We start from the raw sequence: 14430 nt of genomic DNA, 5'->3' as shown, positions 1-14430 counted from the left end.
AAAGATCAAAGGTTACAAGTCCTTTTGTTTGGCACTGTCAACATCTTTGTCATATCTCAGTATATAAATTGTCTACTTCGTGTTATGAACTCTATAAAGGTAGCAAAGCAAACATCATCTAATCAAGTGAAGCAGAAAGGTCATGGTATGGATTCCATTTATCTTTAAAACAAACAAACCCTCACAATAGAGAGAACAGATAAAGTGATAGGCAATTGATTGTAAGCAGTAAGTGAGGAAGGAGAAGACAGTGGGGTAGTAATTAAGATATTTGATAAATGTGAAAAAAAGCCCAGGGAGCTAGATCTAAAGCTAGTATTTATTTTAAAGTCATAGGCTTCAGGGAGAAAAACTGGCTCTTCATTATTGATATAGCTGAAAGATATATAGATAAATCTGCTTTAATGTTCCAAGCTTCCTGTTAAGGAAGTCTTGAGCCAATAGCAGTGAGCAACGTAGAACTATTTATTTTGGGAACTATCCCCATTAGCTCACCCAAGAAAGTGCAGTTATAATCCATGCAATAATAGCCTTCTAAGCTTTATGCGAGTATAATTATACTGCTATTGAAAGTGTTAATTTCAAGTCTAATCCAGATTGTGATGGACAAGTAGTAGAGACCTTGCAAGTTTTGCTTCTTACCTTTGAGTTCTTTTTAGGCCTCTGGATCACCTTTACAGTGGAACTGTTTGACCTGTTTGACCAAAGGAGTCATGACCACACTGGTTGTCTTTTGGGTTGGTTGCTTCTCGTGGGGATGTTAAAAAATCTATTTAATTATATTAATTTATTTTAATAATATCCAAAATACTGTGGCACTGTAAAGACTAATTCAAGAATACTGCAACAATGTTTCAGCTGTTCTGAAATCTTCTACTGGCTAAATTCTTCTGTGACTGGAAGTTGTACTGTAGAGAAGACTGTGCTCAGGATTTTTGGCAGTTGTCTGTTTATCTTAAAATAATGTAAAAAATTCAGTGCATGTTAAATTTTAGTCTCCTGTTGTTTCTCACCTATTGATATCTGTCGCACTACTACTGATAAGTTTTACTTGTTTTCAGAATAAGCTTTTTCTTTAAAAGTTGTTTTGTGTCTAAATATTGACTTTGAAAGGCAGGTCAGTTTGATATTGCTTAAATAGAATTGCTTGTTTCTTTTCTGAATGGACAGGGCACAGTTGTGCAATGCTGTCACTGTTTAGCTCCAACCCAGCTCAATTGGCAGCTAAAACACGAGCAGTTGGTCTCCCAGTTACCTTCCTCCACATCCCAGGGACGGAGAAATGTAAGAAAAAGACTTGTGGGTTGGAAACTAAAACTGAAACAGTTTTAATGGTAATGATAATAGTGAAGAAAATACTCGTAATAAAAGAATAAGAAAATATATGAAATTGCACACCTTCCCCCCATCCTCAAATGCTGCAGAGCAGGCCCAGAGAAAAGGTCCTGGGCTAGGAGGGAGCTGGAGTCAGGAATTGGATTCAGGAATGGAAGGATCTGGAGTCACGGGCTAAAAGACAGATGAGGTCTGGACATTGGCCATGGAAGAAGAGAAACTGACCCTTTTGATCACTCAGTTTTATACTAAATATGAAGTATTCTGGATGGAATACTCTGGTCAGATTATCATCACCCGTCCTGTCTGCTCCTCCCTGCAGGTGCAACCACTTTTTACCTCTTTCATTTATGGCACTTTATCAGCTTGGGAATGGCCTTGGTTTCTATAGGAATAAGTGTAAACATTGGCCTTTCTGCATAACAATGGCCCATGTTACCACTTCTAGAGAAAAACACTGTCTGAAAAACATGCAGTTAACTTCTAGAAAAGGAAGTTACTTAGACAAGACTTAGCTGAAGTTAGAAAACTGATTCTGCTTTAGCTCAAACTAGAACAAATGCACATTCAGAAATCCTAAGTCCAGAAAAAGTAGCACTCTGTATCAGTGCCTGTGGTTGTTAACTGACAGGGGAGAGGTGAAGTAGTTCACCGCTTCTGTCTCTTTTGGAGATCAATATGGGGAAAGGGACATGCTGCTGCTGACCTATTCTGCTCACAGATTATCATATGCCCCAGGATTATAGCTCTTTTTTGTTTGTTTGCTTGTTGTCTACACTGTTCATTTTGAATCTATAATGCAGCTTGGATCACCATACAAAAGCTCTTGTGATCTGTTAATGGCTATCACGTTTTGTTTCCATAGAATGACATTTGGTATAATTAGGAGTGCAGATATCAAGAACAGTCTAACAGTATGAGTCAAGATTGTCCCTTGCCTAAAAAGTAGGCACCTTTGTCTGCATTGCTTTGTCTTCTCAGTCACTTCAGGCTAGAGTTGGCATGGGGTCTTGGCAGCAACATTACCTAGAGAACATCAAGGAGGTTGAAATACAGGGTTGATTCTTTTTGTTGTTGTTTTCCGCATAGGATGAGGTTGGTTGTCGTTTTGTATCACTAATCAAATACGATGCATCTAAATAAGAGGCAAAGTAGTGTGTGCTGGTTAACAGTGGTGAAAAGAGGACACCTGTGTATCAAATCTGGATGTTTAGTTCATAAAATAACTTCTACTAGATTCACTGAAAGTTAGCATTATCAGACTGAGTGCTGGTTTCTTTTATGTGTAGCAGTCCATTGGTGGAATTTAAGGCAGTCAGCTGTTGAAATGTTTGGGGATAATGTGAAAAGTATTCTTTTAGCAATTCAGTACTACTGTATGTTAGGTTAATTAAACTCTAAGAATTGAAAATTCTTCCTAAGTTGTTGTAAAAATCTAGTTTCTTATAAGGTCAGTAGTTCCACTCTTTTTCTATAATCTATAATAATAAAAACAGTTCCTGAATGTCCACAGTAATATTGTTCAAGAATTGCAGCTTCAAACTGTTTTGAATACAGCAAATTTGTAAAAAAAAAAAAAAAATTGTTTGTTTGTCAATAATGACACAATTAACTGGTTTAAATCCATTACTTGCTTGCATCTAAATATTTGATGTTCATCATGGATTCAAATTTAGAATTCTTATAATGAATAATCATTTTGCTTCTTTATTAATAAAAGGGGAAAAAAGTAAGTATTGAGTGTCACATGTAGGCAGTTTCACAGGTTTTCTGCAGGCATTGTATAGGAAATTTGTTAGATTTCTCATCACCTTGTGAAGCCAGGTCATCTAGCTATATATTCTCTTTTCACTTTTTCAAATGAGACGTCAGTTTTTAATACATGAACTATTGAATTAAGGAGGAGGGGAAAAAAAATGAAACCAGCAAGACTTCTGCAAAGACCTTCTTCGTTTTGAATGATGCCTGAGTGAATTCTGAACTACTTAAATTTCTTACAGTGTAAATCATTCTATTCCTTAATGATAATACAGCATTTATTTTCCTCTCTTAGATCATGCATGCAATGTAAGAAGTTTCTGAATTTTATGGTATGCCATAGACTGTTAAAATATAATTTAAGATACGACTTTTGCCCAAAAGGAATTAGATTTTTAATGAATGCTATCCCGTTTTCATATCTGTCTGTAAAATTATGAAAACATACCTCTAAAAATGTTCCTGATTTCTGGTTTATATGGAGGATATATTTCACTTATGGTATGATTTTTGCCTCTGTTGGCATTCTGCAAAGCTATTACTTCTGCCAATTTCAATTTCTGATTCTGCTGTTCCGGTTCACAAATTGGTTTGGAGGAAAACATGAACTTCTGTATGGTTTGTGTGATTTGCATGTTTAGAAAAAACTGTTGTTATGGCTCATGTTTTGGAGCTCTATAGTTCTCTCTTTAAAAGTCATTATGTTTGCTAACGTTTGACATGCTTCCTAGAAATTATCCTAAAATAGAGTTTTTTCAAGTTTAGACTAAAATCACAGTTAAGATATTTGTTTATGTTTTTTACAATTTTCTCTCCTATGTGCAATCAGATGGTTGGAAATATCTACTACTCCTGCTCAGGTTTTTGATCTCATCAGTTTGCTATCTAATCTTTTGGTTCAACAAATTTGTCTTGTTTGTTCTAATCTGTAGTCACTTTTTCATGTAAAAGTCATTACAATTTTTTTTTGTACTGGTTCTCCATCTTTTTCCAAAGACCAGGTGGAAAAAAACTGCATTTGTTATCCACTTCGAGACTTCTGTATATGTTTTAGAAACTTAGAAATCCTCCTCATCTTAAGAACTTTAAGGTTACAAAGTCAAGCAGTTTGTAATGAGGATAAGTAGCTTTTAAGTCTTGCTGGTGCTTTTAGTAATTAATCTGCTCTTTGTACATACATTACATTAATTCTGTGTGAGATAGTGATTTTATTGCAATACAAATACTTCTTTGACTTTGCTCACAGTGTTAACCTTGCAGCAAATAGCTTTCTACAAACTTGATGCTAAGTCACAAAAAGATACAGTGACCATTTGCACGGAGTTGTATTTTTGTGACCAGCTTGCTAGTTCATAGGGCTTTTGATACCTTTCTGTTCTTTTCAATATCAGAACATTCTCTCTCTATCATTCATTGATTGCAAATAATCTCACCTTAGAAAAAAACCAAATACATAAAATGTTCTGTAGACAAGTTCCTGAGATCTTTCTAGTATAGTGTTCTTATGAACTGGATGATTTGGGGTGATGTTGAAGGAACACAGGGGTGAAACAAAAAGTCTTGTCACTTAGTGCATGCCCAGAAAAGGTATTACACTGAGACAATTCAGATTGAATAGATTTGCATTTCCGAAATTTGGAGTTTTGATTTGGTAATATTTCTGTCTTTATATGCAGAGATGTGTATCTGTGTGCAGTGCATGGAAAGAAAAAGAGAAATATTCTAATCCTATTCAAGCAAATAAGGATTGATTATTTGTGATCAGGATTTTGGCAGCTATGTAGGGTGTCCACAGCCTCCCCACCTTTTCATGTAATACCACTTACTCCAGACTTAAAGCACCGGTCACATGAGGAACGTTTTTCAGAGAAAGTAAGACAGGGACATTTGTTTTGTCAAACTGGTGTTTATTTCTTATCTCATAATTACTTCATGAGTCTTATGTCTATTAAATATAAGTGAAATGTAGAGTCCTCTTCACTGCCTTATGCCAACTACATGCATAAGTAAATTGTAACAGTAATGTTGATTGATGGGCTTTGTGCTAAGTGTATCCCTTCCCCCACCAGAGGTAGCTGGCAAGACCCTTCCTACTCCTATGTAGCTTGTACTCTTCTCTAAACAGAAACTTGATATTGAGTGGGGTCGGGGTTGTACTTCCATGGGAAATTGATTAAAGAGAAATCATAACATTGACAAGTGTTGATGACGCAGGCAAAAATAATTTTGCTGTCTCATATGCTTGGCTGATTGAGATGGATAAGCTCTTTGGAGCCATAGCTTGCAGAAGATATACTGGAGGCAGCCCAGGCTGAGGGCAGCAGAGAGGGTTGGTGGCATGGAAGGTGAACTGTAGAAACAAGGTATGGGAGCCTTTTGAAGCTACTGAGACCAGTATCCTGGGAGAGATGATGGTGAATAGTAGGAGATCTTTTCCTGAAACTGTTTTGTTCTTCAATATTAATTTTATTCACAAATACCTCGACATGCTTACCTGCTTTGGAACCTCTCTTATATTTTTGCTTTCATGTCCATGCTTTGTCTGTGTGTGTGTACCCCATTCATGTTGTTCTGAATTTCAAAAACTATCTCCTCAGCTTCCATAATAGACTTACTCTTTAAATACATAAATTTGCAGCAAAGTAGATGTTTAGGTAATCTACTGGTGACACGTGATTTGTAAATAATTGGGTGAGACACAACAGCTTTTCAAATTTTATTATGTCTAGAAATTCCTGTAAATCCATATAATCCTGGGGACTAAGCCTTTCCCATTATAATTTCCTTACCATTTCTATAAGATCTTTTTCCCACAGAGTATAAACATTTTTAGAGGGGGGAAAGTGTAATATCCATGCAAGCATGGATATTAGAGTGTAGTATATGCAAACGTATTAGATGTCTGTATAGATAGTTGACAATTTTTCCTAAACCCCTATTTGCAATTTTAAAATTATGTACAGTAAAAGACAGATTTAAGGAAGACAAACTTCTTAGGAAAAGGCTAATGAAAAATGGGGTAGAAATCTTTATAATGATAAAATGTCCACTACAAATATATGCAAGTGGGGAATGAGGAACTCTAGTTGATCCCAAGGTTTCTAAAACTTATAAAATATATTTGGTTTTTTTTTTTTTCAGCTGGGAAGTTTTGAGATTCCTTCTGTCTAATTTAAGAATGTGGATTGAAGACTATCGCTTTGATGGATTCCGCTTTGATGGTGTTACATCTATGTTGTATCATCATCATGGAATTGGTAAGTAATCTAATCAACTCTAATCATAACAGTTGTGTTGCAGCTTTGTTGCTATAAAGTTCACTGAATGCTCCAAAAATTTCAGATTTGCAAATGTTTTCTTATGCTACTATACGGATAGATTTGAAATTTATGAATAAAGTCAGTGCTTATAAAATTGCATATTGCAAAATATCTGTGTGATTTTAAAAAAGTGACTGTGGCCTTAACACTTCCTATATAATTAGGCACAGGATTCAGTGGAGACTACAATGAATATTTTGGTCTACATGTGGATGAAGATGCTTTGTGTTATCTGATGCTGGCCAACCACATGATTAACTTCTTGCATCCGGAATGCATAACCATAGCAGAGGTAAGATCAGAATTTCCTATCCTCAGTGACATTAATACTGATTAACTTGCTCAGGGATGTGAATTTCCTGTTAATTATAAAGTCACACTCAGGTACTCAAGGAGTGAACGAGATGAGAAGTATTAATTAGTGGACAGACTCTGCCCTGTGAGGAAAAACAACCGGAATATGCACTTTGGGAATTTTCTCTGCATTCATTAATGGTTCATTAATTAATATGGCGATTTATCTTTCTTTTTCTTTCTTCATCTCCTTGAACTTATAATGTGATTTGGTTTTATTAGTTTGTTGCTTTTGCATGATTGTCATTTGTCTGTAATGTTTCATGGCACTAAAGATTAACAGCCCTAGTGTGGGTTTGCATTTTTTGAATTATATTGGTAAATTAACAATTCCCCTTCAAAATAAATGCAGTAAATTTCTAAATGTTGAGTATATATGCTAATTTAAACTTAGTATTAAGTTTCTCCAGATTTCTGAGGGAGTAAATATATTATATTACTGGAGTTGATTGAGATCAATTTAACTTTTCTGACTCAAATATTACTGTTGGCACATGGAACTTCTAATAAAATACATGTTCTATGTATAGGTACGTCTTTAGTGATATTTTCTCTTTATCTAAAAGAAAATTGTGTAAACCTTCAAGATCTTTCTGTTGTTATGTTGAAATAATTCTTTTTGTGTAAAGAAAAAAAAAGTTGCACATATCTGACATTGTTACAGACTATGTGGATTTCTGATAAAACTTTTTGTATTGTTTAAGAATTTCCTATTTATCTTCAGGAAATAAATACTGCTTAACTTTATTTCTTACTTATGGTAAGGTTTTATATTTTAGACCACCACTGCTAAAAGCTTAATAACAAGCTATCAAAAACAGCACCTGGTGAACAATCAGTAGTAAACTTGAGATGTTTTCATGGAGCTGTTAGGATTATTTGAAGTGAAATTTATTTATTTTCTAGATAGCTTTGGATTATAAGCATTCCTACCAATGAAATTATCATTTCAGTCTGCTTGTGTTACCTGACCTAAGAGTTCTTTTCTTCTAACAAGACGTATCTTCACTTTCCCTTGCTTGAGTTGAAAAAAGCTTCTTTTTCAATATGCTATTTTCTTCATTGAGGAGTTGCTATACAAAATATAGAATTGATCAACGTTCTGCATGGTTGAAGGAGAATTTCAGAAACAGAAACTTTTGACATAATTGAAAATTATAAAAGGCAGTGAAGACTGTCTATTTGAATATAAGAAAAATGTTTTCTGTGTGACCTAATGACTGCTGAGTAAAAGGGGATAATCCCTTCTTTGATCTCCTGGCTTTGCTGTGCATACAGCCAATGATGCTGCTGGCCATCTCTGCTGCCAAGGCAGGCTGCTGGCTTATGCTGTGCTTGCTGCTGGCTCAGATCCCCAAGGCCTTTCCTGCAGAGTTTTTCCACAGTCTGGCAGTCCCTAGCCTGTATGGGTGCAGGGGTTAGTCAACCCTAGGAGCAGGATTTGACAATTTCCCTTGCTAAACTTCCTGAGCCTGCTTTTGATAGATTCATGTAGGCAGTCAGGGTCTTTCTCGATGGCAGCTCTGCCTTCCAGCTCTGGATGCCATCCATTTACTTCGTGATGCTGTGGTTGATCTCCTCACTTTTGTTAGTATGGGCGTAGGGTGGGAGTGTACACATGCGTTTGTACACGTGTATGCATGCACGTACACATGTGTATGTACAAGCTAAAGTGCAAATATCTTTTTCATTGGTCTAATGGAGCAATTGGATTGAAAACTGGATTAAATCCAGAAAACCAGCATGTGCTTCATAGTGAAGTCCTGGTTCTAGTCAGAATTTAATTCTATAAATTCTCATGTGTAGACAGAAAAAAAAGGAATAGATTCATAACCATTGTGGTGGAATGGTTTCTCACTGACATGAGTTAATAAAATTGAGTACTGGTAGATATTTTGCAGTTATTGGAGATTTGCATTTTCTACTCAGGCTAACTTTAGAAAGAGAATGCTATGTGATGTAATTGCATAATAAGATGGTGAAATCAATTTATTAAGAACTTTGAATTATGAATTTCAGCCTACATCAATATGAAACTGGAAAAATATGCAGTAAGAATGTGTCACTTCCCATGACTAGCTGGATCAATAGTTTTGGGTTTGTCCATTTAAGAGAGCGAGACTGTATTTTTCTTCCTTGCTGTGCTTTATGTTCAGACTTCTATTTTTATGCCATGCTTTATGCAAAATATCAATAAACAAAACGAAGGTTTAATTTGTCTTCCATTGACTACTTTCTATTGATTACCTGGAGCTCAAGAGAGCTAATTATTTGAAATTCTGCATCTGCTGAGGTCTCCTCTCCATTAAATATCTACTTTATTAAAATATTTTGTAGTATTTGATGAGAAAAGTCATAATGCATTTCCCTGTAACTTTTGCATTCAAACGGCAAAACTGAGTGTAGTAAATCACTTACTGATTTCTCCCTGACCCCCATCCCTCTTACCCAGGTCAATCTCTATATTTGTTTATAGTTTACAGTGTGTTTGTATTTAAGTATCACTGTGTGGTAGGAAATCTGAATTAATAATTTGCAATACCATGTAAATATATTATGGCTTTTTTTTTTTTAATTTAAGGATGTTTCTGGAATGCCAGCTCTTTGTCGTCCGGTTGCAGAGGGAGGAGGGGGTTTTGATTATCGACTAGCCATGGCTATTCCAGATAAGTGGATACAGGTGAGAACTTTTCAAAAGAATACATTTTGGTCTTTGACGCCGGATATTTCTCTATCTGTGCATACACAGAAACGCTTCCTAATCCTACTGACATATTTTGCTCTTTCTTCTATTAATATTCTATTAAAATAATACTGACAGTCTTGAGCACAGGTTTTAGTGGCTGAAATGAGAACCATCAGCTATCATGCAGATTTCAGAAGATGAGTAAGTTCAGGGACTATTCTTTGTGTTCTAGCTGGTATTTTTTTACTTCGTACAGCACTTCCTCATAGACCTATTTTGTTTGAAATAACTTGTATCTTGCAACAGCTGTAGAATATGTCATCTGTATTGAATATGAACAGGTATATAATAAGTTAATAACCATAGGAATATAAATATAAACCCCCCACCACTCTAGAAACATGGAGTGGACCCTCCTGAAACTGGGCATAGTAATTGGCATTGAAAATAAATAGAGCTGAAAGTTTAACCAAAGTAAATGTAAGTGAATTATACAAACATTGAGAATCGGTGCACTGAAGATACAAAAAAAAGAATAAAAAACTGTAAATGCTGTTCCAGAAAAGTAATATACTAATAACACTGACTATGATAAAGATTTAAATCACCTTTTCCTTAATACAAAGAATCAGAAGAAGAGAACTAGAACTAAATTATCTCAAAAGGCTCCTGCTGATGTTTTAGAGAATGTTTTTTCAGTTAGGTAGAAGATTGCATCCAAATCCCTCAGGCTGTCATGATGATCTGAAAACAATAAATATTTTATACGAGCATTAGTGCTTAATAAATACAGTGAGTAGCTTAAAATAAAAAGCAAATTGACATCTTCAGCATCTTTCACTTTTGTAACTATGAGGTGGATGGCCAAATGAAAACCAATTTTCAGGTCTGTTTTTGTTCAGAAGATAAACTTGTCAGCTTTTGCAACAGGGACAGCACCATTAAACTTTGGAGTTCCTTTGACCAGGAATTTGTGGATCAGAGGAACATGCAAGTCCTTGCATTAAGCACTTTCTCGTGTTATTCTGGACTTAATGACAATAGCGTTGTGCTATCTTGTAGTGATTCATTCTCCACCACAGAGCACAGTGGTTAAGCTGCAGTTGGAAGCTGCCATATGCCAGCTTTGCTTGAAATACAGGACTTCTTTCAGTATGGTGTGTAGATAGGTGTGTGCCCACATATTTCTTCCCAGTTTTTAGTACAGTGCTTTCTAGCAACTCCTACTGACAGTGCCTGCTGTATCAGAGGATTCCCTTTGTCCGTGCTTATATGTGGAAGTGCAGGAGAAACAAATTGTTCTAGTTATTGTACTTATGTAGCGGAATTCAAAACAAAAACTTTTCTTTGGCTTATCAGAGAAAGCTCTTTGCTTCAAAACTTGGAAACAGGAGAAGTTTAAGTAATGCAATTCACAATCCATTGGACATTTCTGTGCCAAGATAATGAAGAAAGATACTGACGTGCTTTTAGTTAAAACAGCAATAACTTTTCAATGATCTTTCATTTATTTCTGCAGATAATTAAGGAGCTGAAAGATGAAGACTGGAATATGGGCAATATTGTCCATACATTGACAAACAGACGGTATGAAGAAAAATATATTGCATATGCAGAGAGTCACGACCAGGTATTTTATCTCTTCATTTATATTTAAGCAACTAAGAGATGAGGTTTAGAGGTTTGAGTTATTGTTATTTTAAAAATGAGGCAAGAGTTGAGAAGGGTAGGCAACAATTTCAGAGGCGGGTAAATCTGGACTACTGCTTGTTTTTTTGGTTGGATTTTCTTGTGGGTTTTATTTTGTTATGTTTTGATCCTTCTTTTTAACATAGGAATCCTGCTGGTGTGTTGTTATTTTTAAGTTTTGTTTTGATTTTGAGAGATGAGTCCTGGCTTCTTGTTTTGCCTACCTGTCATAGCACATAGGGAGGCACATAATCTACTCTTTTGAAAATCTGCTTTCTATAAAATAAGCTGGAGCACTATTTATGATAAACATAAACAATATCGCATTTTAACAAATTTGGTTGCTGTGTGTGCTACTGTTGTATTCCCATCAAGATAATGTCTCCTCTCTGAAAGGGATGCAGGCATCCTCTTTTAAGATCTAAATTAGATACTCTTTAACGCTTTAGTTCAGAACACAGCAATTTACAATGATTCTTTATATGGAAAAATGAAAAAATAATGATGAATTTGGATAACACTAATCTCTCACGATCTTTTTAATGGTTTTCTGAAGCATCAGAAAACACATCACTCAAGAATTTTAAAATTAGGAACCTGAAAAAAGTAAAATCTGTCTTCTAATCAAAGGTTGAAGTAACCTACGTTCAACTCTTTCCTTCAGATATGAGGTTGATATTCTATTTCCCATACCTTCTATAATAAAAGTCAACAGAATTGTCCAAAATAAGGCCTGTATTTTTTAAAAAAGAGTATTTTGAGTTTATCAGCTTCATTTTATGTCCCTATTTACATTCTTATCTCAGACACTGTTACACAGGGTACACTTAAGGCATGAGAGCAGAGTCCAAATCCTGGTGAAGAACTTTAGTTATTACTTGGAAGTGCTTATTCTGCTTTTGTTTGCTTTTATACTGGATTTTATCAACTAGGTTGTTTTTCATGTCACTATGTAGTTTTGTTCTGGAATCTCATACTTGGGAGGAAGGTGTATTTATTCTGAATTAAAAAAAAAAAGACAATTGCAGATGTACACCAGGATGATATGTGAAAAGTTAGGATAGAAAACCAAAATGGGAGTATAGATAAAATTCAGCATGTGAAGTATCTTCACTGAATATACTTGAAGTCGTGCATATGAGGGGCTGAAATAATTCTAGTTTCTTATGTGTTATAATGGACTACAAGCTGACTATGACCACTCAGAATACAGCCCCCTCATGGTTATAATTGTGTGAAAATAGCAACTCAGTACTAATAAGTATCAAAAAAGCAGCTATAGTAAATACTGGAATTATTATGAGTAGGATGGAGAGAAAAGAGCAAAATCAGTATGCTACTGTAGTCTTTCATGGTTTGTGTGTCTTGAATATCGGAGGCAGATTGAGTCCTGTATCTCAACGGATATACGGCATAACTGGAAAGAATGCTGAGAGAGACTTGGTAAGAATAACAACAGATTTGGATTGGTTTTCATAAGATAAATAAATAGACTAAGACTCTTCAAGGTAGAAAAGAGATCATTGAATGGGGAAGGATAACAGTTTAGAAAACTACAGCTGGCATAGAAAATATGAATAGGGAGCATTTACCTTCTCTTCTAATGGAAAGATTAGGGGATATTAAATGAAACTACCAAGTGCCACATCACGAGTCCAGAGATTTGCTCTTTGCAGTTGCTCCTTACAATCTTCCATCTTGCCATTGTTGTATAGGAATATATATATATATAATTTTTTTTTTTATTTTTTTTTTTTTTTACTTGAGGATATCATCTATATATGGTATCATATTGTTATTTAGAAACTAAAATGTAACAGTGCTTTTCAGCTGGACCTGTTTCTGTCTCTCTGGAATCTAGTGAGTTTTGATGCTAGAGTTTAAAATGAGAATTGGGCTAATTGAACAGAAATTAGCTATTTACATATAAATGCTCAAAAACATTTTCAACTACCTGCATGCAATATATTAAAATAATCCTTAGCGCAGAGCATTTGTGTGGGCTTTCTCAAGCAACACTAAGCACTTGCGAGTTAGTAATTGTCAGTGTTTCTCGACAGAATTACTAGTTTGTTTTTCTCTTGTGTGAAATCACAGAAAAGCAATCACATTCTTGATTGCATATAAATTAATGCTTCATATTCACTCTGCATCTCTAAAACAGGAGCGTTGCTAATAGCCTTTTATTTGTATATCCCCAGAACTTTACTTGAGATGTTTGCTTTCTTATTTTCTGTTTCCTATAAAAATTCCAAAATGTTAGGTCATTGTGGCTTATTGAGTTGATGCTAACATTTCACATTTGACAGTTCTCAGAAGTAATTGTGCAGTTTGATCCCATCTGGAGAAATGTAGGACAACAACAGGAGTTTATTGATGACATACTCACCCTCCCAGTGATGTGGGGGCCCCAGTAACCACGTAGAGTACTGCAAGGGAAAAACAGATGGCTGGGCCTGGCATCCACTCGAGGCTCAGTTCAGGGATGTCACTACCTCAATTTACATACTTTCTCTTTTTGGCAGCTTATAGTATATGTCATGCCCCTGCGATTACATATTATACAATACAAAGTTGCAGTAGTTAGAAGCTAGGTTCACTGTGACCTAATGGTCATCAGTGGTGGTAGGATGTTTTCTTTGTGACCAGGGACTAGGTCATGCACACAGAGCCATGTCTCTGACTCCTTGTTAATCGTCCGAATCCTTCTCCTACAATATAGTGTGCCTGCTTTTAAAAAAGTGTTAAACACATCTAGTACACCCAAGGGTTTTCTTTTTTCTTTTTTTGAACTGTTGTAGGCGCTTGTTGGTGATAAGACGTTGGCGTTTCGATTGATGGATGCAGAGATGTATACAAACATGAGTGTGCTCTCGCCTCTTACTCCAGTTATTGATCGTGGAATACAGCTTCATAAAATGATTCGTCTCATTACTCATGCACTTGGAGGAGAGAGCTATCTGAACTTCATGGGTAAGTAATCTTAGGAACAAGTTTTTCATTTTCTCATCTACAGAAAACTTGGCAGGGAGCTGAAATGATCTGACATCATCTTGTATCCACAGTATTTATCACAATGCTAAAGTTTGGAACATAAATGCTTTTATAAAGACTTAGAACAAAGGGTAATATACATTGTTTTTCTGTCTGTGAGCTGTATTATAAGATAAGAAAATAAATTCAGTTTGGTTCCTAATTGTAACTGACTGTATGGACCTGGCCTGGCGTGGGTTGAGTGGCTCAAAGCAGGTGATTGCCCCCAGCCCCAGTGGTAAGGCCGGAAGTGAT

General features: G+C 35.5%; 1 protein-coding gene across 5 annotated transcripts in view; it reads left to right on the top strand.

Annotated features, from left to right (window-relative positions):
• GBE1 (1,4-alpha-glucan branching enzyme 1) overlaps positions 1-14430 on the top strand; it is a 165974-nt gene that overhangs the window by 92832 nt on the left and 58712 nt on the right. For all 5 annotated transcript variants that reach the window (XR_008448209.1, XR_008448211.1, XM_054056455.1 and 2 more), the window contains exons 8-12: positions 6235-6350; positions 6578-6705; positions 9349-9447; positions 10973-11083; positions 13944-14115. Coding sequence is in view for 3 of the 5 variants with exons in the window: in XM_054056455.1 (XP_053912430.1) it covers positions 6235-6350; positions 6578-6705; positions 9349-9447; positions 10973-11083; positions 13944-14115 (626 nt within the window). In the remaining 2 variants the exon portion in view is untranslated. The remainder of the gene's footprint in view (positions 1-6234; positions 6351-6577; positions 6706-9348; positions 9448-10972; positions 11084-13943; positions 14116-14430) is intronic.

This window comes from Cuculus canorus, chromosome 1 (genome assembly GCF_017976375.1).
Source record: "Cuculus canorus isolate bCucCan1 chromosome 1, bCucCan1.pri, whole genome shotgun sequence".
Classification (NCBI taxonomy): domain Eukaryota; kingdom Metazoa; phylum Chordata; class Aves; order Cuculiformes; family Cuculidae; genus Cuculus; species Cuculus canorus.
The sequence above is the reverse complement of the archived record's forward strand: the minus strand, read 5'-3'. Positions and strand labels throughout refer to the sequence as shown.